The following is a 15,012-nucleotide window of genomic DNA, read 5'->3' on the forward strand; positions in this document are numbered from 1 at the left end:
TGTCCGCTTTTGTCGATTGTACTATGAAGGGGCAATTTTTGTGTAGGAGGATTTCTACACCATTCTTTTTTACTAGGGCCCTGGAGGAATACACCCTGGTGTATATATGGTCTTTCAACTGGATCCGGGCTGAGCGCAGGAGGTGGGATTCTTGTACGAAAGCTATGTCCGTCTTTTGTCTTTTCAGTTCCCTCATTAGCAAGCGTCTTTTGGTCGGTGTGTTTAACCCGTTTACATTAAGGGAGGTAAATTTTAACGTCGCCATGTTGTGGAGCCTTTGAGGTTACCTTGAGTCGCTAGTGCAGCAAGACTATGCCCCGCCGCCGTGCGCCCCTCTCGAGCCCTGCTGTTCCCCGGGAATCACCCGATGGGCCCACCAGACCCGAGCCCGGACGGGGGTCGGGCTGGAAGGGGGATGGGGGGTGGATAGGTGGAAGGATGGGGGGGGGGGGGGGGGGGAGTAGGGGAAGGTAGTTTGAGGAGGGGGGGGGGGGAGGTAGTCGGAGAAAACTCCGGGAAAGTGCCCCGGTCTTATCAACTAGTGCCGGGTGTCTCGGGGGGTGACTACCCGCCCCGCGGTACCAAGTGTTAGCGCGGAGGGGGCAATCAGTCGCCGAGCACCCCGGTGTCGGTCCTTATAGTACTGTTATTTGTCACCCGTTCCCTGGTCATACCTGTGTACGAAAGTCGGGTCGTCTATGTGTCCCGTCACGTGTAGCATGTATAAACAACAATATATACAACAAGTATTAACTTAAGAAGTTTTAACGTAATCAGGTTTAGAGCAAGAGCGAGAAAAATAAGGAAAATACACAATTTAGGGCATCCACCCCTTATCAATCCTATGGGGCTGCCTAATCTTCCTGTCTCTGTTCGCCCCCACTGAGTGTTTTACATAAAGGTATAGTATATGTGGGATTCCCCCCTGTGACTACCCAAGCTACCCCCTAACCCAAGTGTACTGGTGTGTCCCGAAATAATGAGGGGATGATTCTTCCACATAATGGTGTGTTGATTACTCTCCGGCCCTGCCGGTTCCTATGTCCCCTTAAGTTGGGTGGCCCTATCCACTAAGTCTTGATGGTATACCGCTTCCAATATGGGTGGGGTGGGGATGAGGGGGTGTGTGGTTGGCAATCTTTTCCCTGGGTCTATTGCCCCTACCGCTTGAGCTGCTCCCTCCCCGTTAATAAGGAAGTAAACATAAATATGCATAAATACACAACACAGGGTGAAACTTGCGTGTCTCGTTGTATATGAGGTGGATATAATAGTCCGTAATTCACTCCGACAGGGGCCATATTCATCAGGGAGGGTATGGTCGGGTGGTGCTCTCAGTCCGTCTGTCGAAACTGCCGGTATAGGCTCGTGTTGCTTTACGATCAATACATCACCCTTGATTGCCTGAGTTCATGGAAGGCATAGGCAAAGTCTTTTCGCCCTGTGTTATCGACCCATGGCGGTCGGCTTCTTCTTTAGATGGTTCTTTCTTGGGCGGTAGTCGGAGAGAACCGATGAAAGGCGCTCTTAAGAAATTGTCTCTTTCCTTTCTTGTATTTGTTCCCTTACTACTTTCTTCGGCCGAGTTGTCGTTTCTTCAGGTTTCCAAACACGTATTTACAGCAAAAATAGAAATAAGGAAGAAAAAACCGGTGGGGGGCATCTCTGTTGCTGCTCTTATGTCCCTGCTTGTTTAGATAAAGTCAATATAAACCAGCAATGGTGGAGCATGTGAAAATCCGGCTCCGGCCTGTGTGATAAATTTGCTTTGCAGGTCGTGGTGGGGCTGCTTGGGTAGCAGTTGGTCTTCAGGGAGTCTCTGGTGATTTACTCCGTATGAAGCAACTTTACTTGTGGTGCTGAGTTGGGGAGCCACATGGGGGGGTTTCGATCGTTTGAATATGCAATGGAGGCGATGTGGTGTAAGGGGGTCTGTTAGTATCCGTTAGTATGCGTTAAGGTGCGATGCCGTCTAGTGCTTCGCCTTCCCTGGGTAACAGTCCTAGCGCCTGGATACCCCTCTGGGGGAGATGAAAGTCTGCCGGGATCTCAATTCCTAGGTCCCTCAAGAAGGCTCTGGGGTCCGCCGAGGGCAGGAGCACGGTAGGGCGAGGCCCGTTAAACACAAGCATTTTGAAGGGGTGTCCCCAGGCGAAATTCAGCCCCTTGGCTCTGACTAGGTCAGCTATAGGTTTCCACTCTCTGCGCCTGGCAAGCGTTGCTGGTGCTATATCTTGGTATAAGTGGAGTGTGGTGCCGTCTAGGGTATACGTATGACGTCTGGTGCTTTTGATGATGGCCTCTTTGGTGGAAAAGAAGTGCCACCTCATAATCACGTCCCTGGGTGGGCCATTGGGGGGTCCTCTGGCCCTAAGTGCCCGGTGCGCCCTGTCTATCACCCACATGTGGTCAGGGATAGCTGGCAGCTGTGTTTTAAACATGTCTATAAGTACCTTCTGGATGTCTGTATCTTTAATACCTTCAGACAGGCCTTTTATCCTCAGGTTGTTCCTTCTCGATCTGTTGGAAGCATCTTCAACTTCTGCCTCTAATTCAGCTACTCTGGACAGGAGGGCGTTGGTGGTAGTGGCAGTCTCGTTATGGGCCGTTATTACCTGGTCCATCCGCCATTCCAGGGCTTCAGTACGTTGCCCCACAGTCTGTATTTCGGCCTTGACTTCTCTTGCCGATCTTTCGATCTCCCCGGCTAAAAAGTTTTTCACTTCTGCCAGTGACCGCATTATATCTGATATTGTGGCTTGCTGTGTCGGGGCATTCAGGTCCCTGGTGCTCGGTGAGCTTGGGGAGTCCGCGCTCGCGTGGCCGCCGCCATCTTTGTGCGCTTGCGGCCTAGGCGTTGTGAGGAGGTCGGCTACGGATGGAGTACCGTCTCTCCGTTTGTTTCCCGATTTTTTGTATTGGGCCATCTCCTTAACCTTCTGCGTTGTTCTGCTGTCAGTTTCAGGTGTTGGTGAGCGGGTGTTTCGCGTCTGGCGTGGTTTTTGGACCGGTCGGGGTGCAGAGCTCTCTGCCTAAGCGGCCATCACTTTCGGCGGTCAAGCCACGCCCCCAACATTCCACATTTTTGTTTAGTGTTCGACATTTATAATTCTGTATTTCTCAACAGTCTGCATGTGTTGAAGGTTGCGGGTGGAAGCTGCTGCTTTTAGTGTGTGTGTGTAGGTTTAGTATATTTTGCGCGGTATCATTGTTGTGTGTGAGTTTTTGGGAGGCTTTGTGTGTCTGAAGGCTGTATTTGGGGGGGGGGGGGGAAATCATGATTTTGTTGCCCCAATGTTGCATAGCTTTCAGGGAGTGGGGTGAGGTATGTGGTGCTCCAAAAGTGTGGTTCTGCTGAATGCCAGTACCGTAAGGAAGAGGACTGGTCTGTACCTCCTGCAGGTCACGTGCTCTCTTGCTTTAGTGGGACTCTCTGGTCCAGGCAGGGAAATCTTTTAATCTCATATGCATTGTTTCAGTTAACCATGGGTGAGCCCCTTAAACCCATTAAAATATACAATGTATATTTATGCATGCACACCAGATTGAAATGAATGTTGAATGGGTTACAGCAGTGGCTGAGTGAAAGGCAACTAGGGTTGTAGTCAATGGAGTATATTTAAAGCATGGGCTTGTCACCAGTGGTGTACCTCAGGGACCTGTTCTTGGACCCATTCTCTTTAATATTTTTATTAGTGATATTGCAGAAGGTCTTGATTGTAAGGTATGTGTTTTTGTTGATGATACTAAGAAATATAACCGGGTTGATGTTCCAGGAGGGATGAGCCAAATGGCAAATGAATTGGGTAAACTAGAAAAATGGTCAGAGTTGTGGCAACTGACATTTAATGTGGATAAGTGCAAGATAATGCATCTTGGACGTAAAAACCCAAGGACAGAGCACAGAATATTTGATAGTCCTAACCTCAACATCTGAGGAAAGGGATTTAGGAGTAATTATTTTTGATGACTTAAAGGAAGGCAGACAATGTAATAGAGCAGCAGGAAATGCTATTAGAATGCTTGGCTGTATAGGGAGAGGTATTCGCAGTAGAAAGAGGGAAGTGCTCATGTCATTGTACAGAAAACTGGTGAGACCTCACTTGGAGTATTGTACACAGTACTGGAGACCATGTCTCCAGAAGGATATAGATACCTTAGAGAGAGTTCAGAGAAGGGCTACTAAACTGGTTCATGGATTGCAGGATAAAACTTACCAGGAAAGGTTAAAGGATCTTAACATGTTTAGCTTGGAGGAAAGACAAGACAAGGAAGGATATGATAGAAACATTTAAATACATAAAGGGAATCAAGACCGTAAAGGAGGAGACTAGATTTAAAAGAAGAAAAACTACCACAACAAGAGGACATAGTCTTAAATTATAGGGGCAAAGGTTTAAAAATATCAGGAAGTATTACTTTACTGAGAGGGTAGTGGATGCATGGAATAGCCTTCCAGCTGAAGTGGTAGAGGTTAACACAGTAAAGGAGTTTAAGCATGCGTGGGATAGGCATAAGGCTATCCTAACTATAAGATAAGGCCAGGGACTAATGAACGTATTTATAAAATTGGGCGGACTAGATGGGCCGAATGGTTATCTGCTGTCACATTCTATGTTTCTATGTTCGAGCACCTCGGATGTTTGGTTTAAAATGTTGTAATTCAAAAAATCATTTTCCAGAGTCCTGTTTTGGTACATATAACCTATTCATGTATCATTTTAGCAATTTGTCTTGTAATCCTAACTCCCATTGACTGGCGCTGATTTCGTTTTTGGTACAGGACCTTCTCCAAGACCGGGCGTGGAGGTTGGAAGATGGAGTAATTCAGTGCTCATTCCGTAGACCCATCAAGATGCCTTCTTCTCCAGAGAGGTTTGACCTGAATGGCAACTATTACATATTTCTAGCAGATGGTGATGCCAGTGATGGTATGTTATTGAGAAATTATACAAAATTAATGAATACATTTATAATAATACTCTTATCACTGCCTTTTCTCACTTAAAATAGCTTCTAATCACTACTGATCCCCTTCAAAATGCCTTCTGCTACACTCCTTGCACAGACATTATATATTGTGAATTGAAAAAATTCCTAAATTTAGGAAATCCCGTCAGTGTTCCCCATCCTTCATTTGTTTTTATTCTTCTCCCATAAGCCTGTTCTTTCCAGTCATTTCAACCATTCTTTCCCCTCACATCGTCCTTGAACTCTAAAAATGTGCTCTATTTATGCATTCACACTTTACTTGAAGCTTAAAATGTAAAAAGGCCACCTAGTGATCATACAGAAGTATCCTATATAAGTACCCTCCCATTACTCTTTCGTTGCCTTTCCCAGATACCTTTTGTCACCTCTCTGTCTCTTACTGGATAACTGCCCAATTCTTTAAATGCATTCTTTCTAAAACACAATTACTGCTCCTTCTTTCTAACCCTCTTGTCCGTCTTTCACCAGATACTACAGCACAAGCTCGTGTTTTTTTTTTTTTTTTAATTTCTTTATTTTTGTTCCAGCATCCGTAACGGCATCAAAAAATACAGTAGATGGCCCACGCAGGGGCCTTTTATAGACATATTATACAGTGTTTTAACAAGATGTATATCGTGCTGTCACATATAAATATAAAGGATTGTGCCGTTCGGCGCTGGTTTTCTGTTATCCGGGCATTGGTAGCCCAAGTATCAAATTTAAACATACAATAAAAGAAAAAAATATATGACTATTGACATGGTCATGGAAGTTCAGTACTTCATTTCACAGCATATGTACCAGTTAACATTATATGGGTCTGGGATTCTGTTGGTGGGCGAGGAGTTTCTGCGTTTACGAGGTGGTTCTCGTTACAGTAACACAGTTGCCTCTCGCCTTTTACATCTTAGCGTCCTATTCAGTGGCGGATCCAGAGCCTGATCTCGGGAGGGGCACTTGTAGATTATTTAAATAAATAATCCAGACACAATAACCACTACAGCTCAGTGTAGTGGTTATAGTGCCAATAATGCCAAGACCCCCTCCCAGAGTAAGTAGTCAAACTGTTTAAGAACTGTTTGTCAACTTACCTGAGGTCCTCTGGGGAATGGGGCTGTAGTAGGGCAGAGGAGCAGTGGTATGTGTGAGGGGTGCAGTGTGTGTGTGTGTGTGTGTGTGTGTGTGAAGGTTGCAGTGTGTACGTGAGGGCGGCAGTATATGTCAGGGGTGCAGTGTGTGTGTGGGTCAGTATGTGTGTGTGACAGTTACAGTGTGTGTGTGGGGCAGTGTGTGTATGTGGGGGCAATGTGTGTATGGGGGGCAGGGGCAATGTGTGTGTATGGGGGGCAGGGGCAATGTGTGTGTATGGGGGGCAGGGGCAATGTGTGTGTATGGGGGGCAGGGGCAATGTGTGTGTATGGGGGGCAGGGGCAATGTGTGTGTATGGGGGGCAGGGGCAATGTGTGTATATGGGGGGCAGGGGCAATGTGTGTGTATATGGGGGGCAGGGGCAATGTGTGTGTGTGTATATGGGGGGCAGGGGCTATGTGTGTGTGTGTATGGGGGGCAGGGGCTATGTGTGTGTGTGTATGGGGGGCAGGGGCTATGTGTGTGTGTGTATGGGGGGCAGGGGCTATGTGTGTGTGTGTATGGGGGGCAGGGGCTATGTGTGTGTGTGTATGGGGGGCAGGGGCTATGTGTGTGTGTGTATGGGGGCAGGGGCTATGTGTGTGTGTGTATGGGGGGCAGGGGCTATGTGTGTGTGTGTATGGGGGGCAGGGGCTATGTGTGTGTGTGTATGGGGGGCAGGGGCTATGTGTGTGTGTGTATGGGGGGCAGGGGCTATGTGTGTGTGTGTATGGGGGGCAGGGGCTATGTGTGTGTGTGTATGGGGGGCAGGGGCTATGTGTGTGTGTGTATGGGGGGCAGGGGCTATGTGTGTGTGTGTATGGGGGGCAGGGGCTATGTGTGTGTGTGTATGGGGGGCAGGGGCTATGTGTGTGTGTGTATGGGGGGCAGGGGCTATGTGTGTGTGTGTATGGGGGGCAGGGGCTATGTGTGTGTGTGTATGGGGGGCAGGGGCTATGTGTGTGTGTGTATGGGGGGCAGGGGCTATGTGTGTGTGTGTATGGGGGGCAGGGGCTATGTGTGTGTGTGTATGGGGGGCAGGGGCTATGTGTGTGTGTGTATGGGGGGCAGGGGCTGTGTGTGTGTGTATGGGGGGCAGGGGCTATGTGTGTGTGTGTATGGGGGGCAGGGGCTATGTGTGTGTGTGTATGGGGGGCATGGGCTATGTGTGTGTGTGTATGGGGGGCTGGGGCTATGTGTGTGTGTGTGTGTGTGTGTGTATGGGGGCAGGGGTAATGTGTGTGTGTGTGTGTGTGTATGGGGGGCAGGGGCAATGTGTGTGTGTATGGGGGGCAGGGGCAGTGTGTGTGTGTATGGGGGCAGGGGCAGTGTGTGTGTGTGTATGGGGGCAGGGGCAGTGTGTGTGTGTGTATGGGGGCAGAGGCAATGTGCGTGTGTGTGTATGGGGGCAGGGGCAATGTGTGTGTGTGTGTGTATGGGGGCAGGGGCAATGTGTGTGTGTGTGTGTGTATGGGGGCAGGGGCAATGTGTGTGCATGTGTGTGTATGGGGGGCAGGGGCAATGTGTGTGTGTGTATGGGGGGCAGGGGCAATGTGTGTGTGTGTATGGGGGGCAGGGGCAATGTGTGTGTATATGGGGGGCAGGGGCAATGTGTGTGTGTGTGTATGGGGGCAGGGGCAATGTGTGTGTGTGTGTATGGGGGGCAGGGGCAATGTGTGTGTATGGGGGGCAGGGGCAATGTGTGTGTATGGGGGGCAGGGGCAATGTGTGTGTATGGGGGGCAGGGGCAATGTGTGTGTATATCGGGGGCAGGGGCAATGTGTGTGTGTGTGTATGGGGGGCAGGGGCAATGTGTGTGTATGGGGGGCAGGGGCAATGTGTGTGTATGGGGGGCAGGAGCAATGTGTGTTTGTGTGTGTGTATGGGGGGCAGGGGCAGTGTGTGTGTGTGTGTATGGGGGCGGCAGGGGCAGTGTGTGTGTGTGTGTATGGGGGGCAGGGGCAATGTGTGTGTAGAAGAAGGATAGGGGGGGGGCTTTTTTTTTTTTTTTTTAATGTGTGTGTGTTTTTTTTTTTTTTTAACATTTAATTAAAATTAATATATAATTTATGTCCCCCCTCCCTTCTTACCTTTACTGGGAGGAGGGGGGACATCTTTCTTTCCCTGGTGGTCCCAGTGGGGATTCCCTGGTGGTCCCAGTGGTAGGAGTGAACTCTAGCCCTCGCTCCAGGGCTAGAGTTCACTCTCGCGAGATTTGGAGCGTTGCCGGTAACCGCGGCAACGCTCCAAATCTCGCGAGAGGAGGACCCGGAGGAGCTGCTGGTAACTGCTCCCGGGTCCTCTCTCCCTCCCCTGCCGGTCGGCTGTCAGTAATGTGCCTGCAGACCGGGGAGGGAGATCACTGATCACTGATCTCCCTCCCCGGTCTGCAGGCACAATGCAGGGCTGGCACTTGGGCAATGTCAGCCCTGCACTAGCCGGCAGGGGAGAATCTCGGGGGGGGCAATTGCCCCGTTGCCCCCCCCCTGGATCCGCCACTGGTCCTATTCTACCCAGTCGAGGCTGTCTTGAAGCTGTCTTGCTAGTCTGGTATGTCAAGCCAGCTGAGGTACTGAGCGGTCGTTCTGGTAGGGGGTAGGGTAGGGTAGGGTGTGAGTTACGGTTGAGGGGGGGGGGGGTAGTTATAGGAGGTGGAGGTATTTTGCTCGTTGGGGCGCCCGGCAGGCAGAAGCACGCCGAGCCGCAGCTCGCGATTCTCAGTTATTTTGGAATTATTCATTGGTATAAATTTCCCATGGTTGCCAGATTTTTTGGAATGATTTTTCCGTATGTCTTATTTGGGCAGTCAGTTTGTCCATTAGATAAGTATCTTTGATTTTAACTACCACGTCATTGTCAGTGGGGACCGTGGGCTGTAGCCACTTTTGTGCCAGTGCCCTTCTAGCCGCCAGTGTAAGTTTGTTTAGTAGTTGTTGTTCACAAGCTCGTGGTTTTGATCTTTTTGATTCATTACATCTAGTCCGTCAACAAATCCTGCTGCTTTCATTTTAAAAATTACTTTTGTCTGTGACTTCTAATGCAACACTACATTCCATATTGGTTGCTGGAACCTCTCTTACTCCCTCACTGTTTGCAATGAATGCTTCTGTCAAGCTGATGTCCCGTTAATGCTACTTTTTCTTATGCCTGACCTCTCTGCCAGTCCAAACACTGGCTGCCTTAGATTTTAAATACTAATACCCAACTACAGTCCTCTCCAAGTCTTTTTACTTGAATTATATAGCTTCTAAAAATGAGCAAGTACACGGTCTCTCAATCCCTGCCTTCTGACAATGGCCATCGTGTGTTCTTTTCACTCCCTCATTCTCAACATCGTCCTACAGGAATTCTCTAGGATTTAGACTTTCTTCTCATCACCAGTACCAAATATTTCAAAGAGACCCTTTCTTGGGTTACCACGTGACTCGTACCTGCAACACTTCACCATATTACCTTATGGATACCTTTTTGCATCCATGTGTGTTTAACCTATGTTGTCCCACTTATTCATTCATTATGTCCGCTCACTGTCGCAATTGTGTTTTCTGTTTATAAAAGGAATTATTTCAAGACATCTCCGACAACCTCTGATAACCAGTAGAATGTACAATGTAACTGGCTCTCCGGAGAATATTGGGGGATCTCGCTCCCCACTTCTTGTCAAATTTCATGGTAAGACATCTTTTTAATTGTATTTACATATATTTGGTACCTTCTAGTAACACCTTGATACATCCTCAGAATGGTTCAGTGATGGGTAAAGACTGAAGACCTGGAAATCCACTATTACAGTAATATCTTGTTCCAGTTATTATAGCTGTACATCTGTTATATGTCATACTTGTATACGGAAGGTGCTGACCATCAATATTTTGCTGAAATACCTTTCTGCCTGCCAACCTCTATACTCATTGTGTCACCTACGTCCCTTTCTCTCCCAGATTCAGAGTATTCCCTTATCTCACTTCCCCCTTCACATTCTAATATCTATACTATTAATGCACCCTTTAATTTAAATTGGTGAATTGTGAGACATTTATGTGCAACATCCACTTGTATCGTTCCATTTGGCTTTACCTTTTCCTCATTGATAATGCAATGTATGTTATAAATCCCCTTATCTCCAGATACAGTCACACATAGATTTTCAAACACTTACATTTTTTTTATTTATTTTAAGGTGCCTTGATGTTCATGGCATGGATGACCACTGTCAGCATTGGTGTAATCGTTGCACGCTTTTTTAAACCCGTCTGGCCAAATTCATCATTGTTTGGTCAGCAGGTTTGGTTCCAGGTATGAAGATCTTCCAGGGGTGTTCAGTTTGCTGTAAAAACAAAAATAATGTTAATTTGACCGTGTCCTGTGTGACGATACTCCTATATAATGTGACTAGTTATCTTTTCATTATCTTACATGGCATGCTATAATTTTTGTTTTGCCATGTGTTAAGAGTGTGTGTGTGTGTGTGTGTGTGTATATATGTATGTATGTGTGTGTGTGTGTGTGTGTGTATATATATATATGTGTGTGTGTGTGTATATGTATGTATGTGTATATATATATATATATATATATATATATATATATATATATATATATAAATGAAAATAGACAGCAGTCAATTAAAATAAATATCTAACAGATATATTAAAATAAACAGAGGATAGATATTACTTTTTAGTTTTACTTTAAAGGGCCACTCCAGACCCCTAAAGCAGTTCTGCTTTGTGGGCAGAGTGTGTCTTTATTTATTTTTAAGTTTGCAAACTGCAGATTTCCATACAAATTGTCACTTTTATAACCTTTTATAACCTCTTAGATAACCTGGCAACACCCCCTGATTGTCAGACAACTGGTCCTGTTACTTCCTGGTTTGGTTAGCTCAGTGGAGCTAAACTCTAGAGGCAGTAATTGCTCAGAGCTCCTGCCTTTCAAAGACTTCTCATTGAGCTGCATTTGGAAATCTGTGATTGGACCGGCACAGAAAGTCTGGACTGTGGAAGAAGGAGAGGGCTTGCAAATGCAGCAGACAAGAGATCCGCAGCTTTTGATATACCCACAATTAAAACTTAAATGCATTTTCATTTGGGGTATATCTATTAAACACTGACACGCTGTGCTTGGTCTATTCACTGATGTTCCCTGCTTGGGGGAAAAAAAAAACTGACACTAGCTTTGTTTGCCAGCATGCCGGCGTCTAGCTATGTCACTATGGTCCTATACTCCCTAGACAGAGCTGGCTAGGGAGCCACCACAGCAAACCGAGTACATAACCTGTGGTTTCCACATGTGGAGAGCAGGAGGAGTCTTTGTGGGTGGTCTCTTCAGCTCTCATTTATCAATGAATTATTTGGCATATGATAAGAATTGACTGACAGTTGGGAGAAAATAAAAACATTTACATAGATTTTTCTCCTGATCTATACATTTGCAAGGAAAACTGCTAGCACAATGTATAGGTGAAATGTAAAAAAAAAACTATAAAAAAAAAAAAAGCAAAACGTTTTTTTCTGAGAAATGTTGCATTCGTTTAAAAAAAATTTTTTTTTTTTTTTTTACATTTTATTTTGTGCCTTCCAGCTTTCACTGTGAAGATAGTGGAGGATTTTATTTTTTATAAGGGCTACTGTTGGCTTTGCAAAGCCGTAAGAATGTACAAGGCCTCCATCGCAGAGCTTGAGGGACAGCCATACCTCATTGATAAGAGCAAGGCTTGTCCATAAAATGCATCTGATATTTATTCCCTCTGCAGAGGAATGTAGTCAGTAATATGGAACCTGGGCGTTTTGGCTGATACTCTGAGGAAAGGTCTCGTCTATCTTAGCAGAAACTGAGCAGAAAAACAGGCTGTACTTTAATGTGTACATGTATACTTATATATTTTTTTTTTTCGCACCAGGTTCACCGGATTCTCATGGTAACCACAGTGATCCTAACGTGTGTAGCTTTTGTTCTTCCCTTTTTGTACAGAGGACATTGGAGCAATGTAAGTAGACTATAGTCTCTCGTTGGTAAAAACGAATTATAGAGTGAACAAATGTGGCTGTTTTTTTAAGTAACGGTTAATATTGTTAAAAATTCTGAGGCACAGTTCGTATAAAATAATAACGCCAATGTGCTATGCACTTAGATGTCAGTGTTTCTTCATTACTGTCTCAGTGGAGGGAAAGGGTCCACATTAAGAATTGTATGGATTCATACATTGGAAGAATGTTTGTTTGTTTCTAACACAAATTCTCTCATAATTGATTTTCCTGTTGTCATTTGTCTGTAGAGAGCTGGCTACCACCCATACTTGGGTTGCGTTGTTATGGCTTTGACAATACTTCAGCCTGTGATGGCTATTTTCAGACCCCCACCTCACGCTTCCAGGTATGTTCTTAATCTGTGTCTGGTGGTGATACTGACTATAATCCCTCAGCAATAGATGTCGTGTATTCTACAAATCGTTTCTTTGCCAATCGCTGCATCCTAGTAATCCTTAAGTACCATAAGCACTGCACCGGACTCCATAACCAAGATAATCCCTCCCCTGTGCCTGAGAGATAATTGAGTCAGGAACTGTACTAAACTCATTATCTCCAGGCACAGAAAACATACATTTTAGCAACCTCCCAAAAGTACCCCTTAAACACATGGAAACCACACAAAAAGTAACATCCCCTGATAGACCCGAGAAGAAGCAATAATAGTGCAGTACAGTATGTACAATGAATGAGTGATGTGTGATCTTATGTGATTTCACTCACATTTGATTGAGCTATCTCAGCGTATATAACCTTAAGAGACCTGTGTATGTATCAAGTTTTGTACATAATCTTTGGGTGTGGTCTCTCCTCCTCCCCCCCCCCCCCCCCCCCCCCAAGTTCCATTACTCACAAGGTTTGGGATCCTTGTATTAGTTAGTGCAGCCAGTTTCACCCTGTGTTATACTGTAGTGAGCGCCTATTACTTTTTCTTCTATATCCAAAAATCACCCAGATCGGTTCAGGGGTTTGGGATTTCCATGGAGGTCATAATTTGACTGACCGCACACAAGGCTCCTGCCCAAAAGAGTTCCTTGAAATCAGGCTGTGCGGTCGGTCTCTGTCAGGAGTTCACAATACAACAGAAATACGAATGCAACCAGTTTGTATGTATACTTAGTCTGTATCTCTTGTTCGGGAGTGTGTTTCTTCCGAATGCCGCTCTTCTCAAGTGAATCCAGTCGAACGTACGAAGAGATGGAAGTCCCAGCGGTGTTTGCACCGCCGAGTGTCCGATTTATCGTTCCATGCACTCGAAGACCAAACACTGCTGTATGTGTTCGCGGCTAAAGATGGCCGCCGCCATGCGTTCGTCCATATGAACGACGCCCACCCAGCCGATCCCCCATTAAGTTGCGGTTTAGAGGTGTTAATAGGGGTAATAAGCTGCACATTCCACTTACGGGTGGTCCAACGGTAACAGAATAAGTACAACCTGTTTTGGTGAGCCCCGTATACCGAACCATATAAGGGACAAGGTACGAACAAAGCCTTTCCACAGTCCCGAACCAAGGTTTTAATACATGGGCCATAGTCCTGGGGCAAGAGGCTGGCAAGCAGGCCCCTCCAAGAACCAGTGGCGAGGTTACTTTTGCCACAGTTTCTCTTTAATAACCATTAAACATTGCAACATAATTCTATAGTCCTAAATTACAGTCAGGGATGTTTGCTAAAGGATACACGTTAAGTATAACCCTTCCTGTATTTATCCAGAATAGGTTTTTAAATGAAAAAGATTTCTGAGCAATGTTTTACTGTATATGCTGGCAATTGGTAAAAGGGGAAATGACCACCTAGTTGCTTTTAATTTAAAGACTTTCACCGGTAGAGTTATATTAATACTTTCAGGTTTATGTCGGTAAAATTTATTCACCAAAAAAATTGTCTGGGAATTTAAAGTGAATTTCAATTTTAAATATTTATGGCCGAAATAGCCGAACTGGAAAAAGAAAAAAACCCTCTGGCAGTTATGCTACCAGTTTGGCTACTTTGGCCTTTAATTTGAAATTCCTTTTGGAATTCCTGATGATTCTCTTTTTAGTGAGTAACCCTGAATGTATAGTCACCTGCAATCCCACATGTGGACACATGGGGGAGACCTAGAATACATGTTTTCAGAACCTTATTTCATCTTACGGCTTGCATTCCATTGTTTGTTTTTGTTTTACCAATCAATTTTTATTGATTGGACATAGCAAAGGTAAAAACTTAGTACATTATGTATATAGTAAGTATGACACAAATCAAATGTCTAGAAAAAAGAGCCACAGGATAGTCAACTAATTTATGTCACACATCTATGAAAATAGAATAAGATAATATGCGTAACATAAGACATAAGAACTGATGTGAAATCCAGGTCAGTGATCAGATCAAAGCAGCACTGTAGAGATACATATCTAAATATATATAAACGTAAAACCAAGCGAGAAAGAAGGCTGGAATGTAGGCCATGTAGCTTTCTAGGCGGAACAGTGGGCCTGTAGGCAGATTGGAAAAGGTATAGAAATCTTCGCTAGCCAACCCTGGTTGGCTGCCAGCAACTACGACAGAGACCCAGCATCACAACATGCCAGCCACAAGCCTGCTTGAAACCTGTCACGGAATCTCCATAGTCCTGGGCATTGGCAGTGTCCGAGTGGTTCCCCCTGGAGCGTAAATTCAGGAGCTTTCATCTGTGGCTTAGGCGAATGATATCCGTCCTTGGTTATGACCTCCTGGTGGCTTTCGGGCCCATGTAGGCATAACTTTTCAACGGAGTGACAGGAAAAGGCGGATTTGCCCTTTTGTGGGACTCTGAGGGCTCCGATCTCTGTCGCTGATTTTTACCTAAATTGTTGGTACTGGATGGTTGCAGAGGAGATTGTTCTGAATGTCTCAT

General features: G+C 45.7%; 1 protein-coding gene across 2 annotated transcripts in view; it reads left to right on the forward strand.

Annotated features, from left to right (window-relative positions):
* FRRS1 (ferric chelate reductase 1) overlaps nucleotides 1–15,012 on the forward strand; it is a 52,891-nt gene that overhangs the window by 33,623 nt on the left and 4,256 nt on the right. For both annotated transcript variants that reach the window (XM_063428328.1, XM_063428330.1), the window contains exons 8-12: nucleotides 4,784–4,931; nucleotides 9,661–9,774; nucleotides 10,283–10,398; nucleotides 12,005–12,091; nucleotides 12,380–12,477. In XM_063428328.1, coding sequence (XP_063284398.1) covers nucleotides 4,784–4,931; nucleotides 9,661–9,774; nucleotides 10,283–10,398; nucleotides 12,005–12,091; nucleotides 12,380–12,477 — 563 coding nt within the window. The remainder of the gene's footprint in view (nucleotides 1–4,783; nucleotides 4,932–9,660; nucleotides 9,775–10,282; nucleotides 10,399–12,004; nucleotides 12,092–12,379; nucleotides 12,478–15,012) is intronic.

Source organism: Pelobates fuscus, chromosome 7 (assembly GCF_036172605.1).
Source record: "Pelobates fuscus isolate aPelFus1 chromosome 7, aPelFus1.pri, whole genome shotgun sequence".
NCBI lineage: Eukaryota > Metazoa > Chordata > Amphibia > Anura > Pelobatidae > Pelobates > Pelobates fuscus.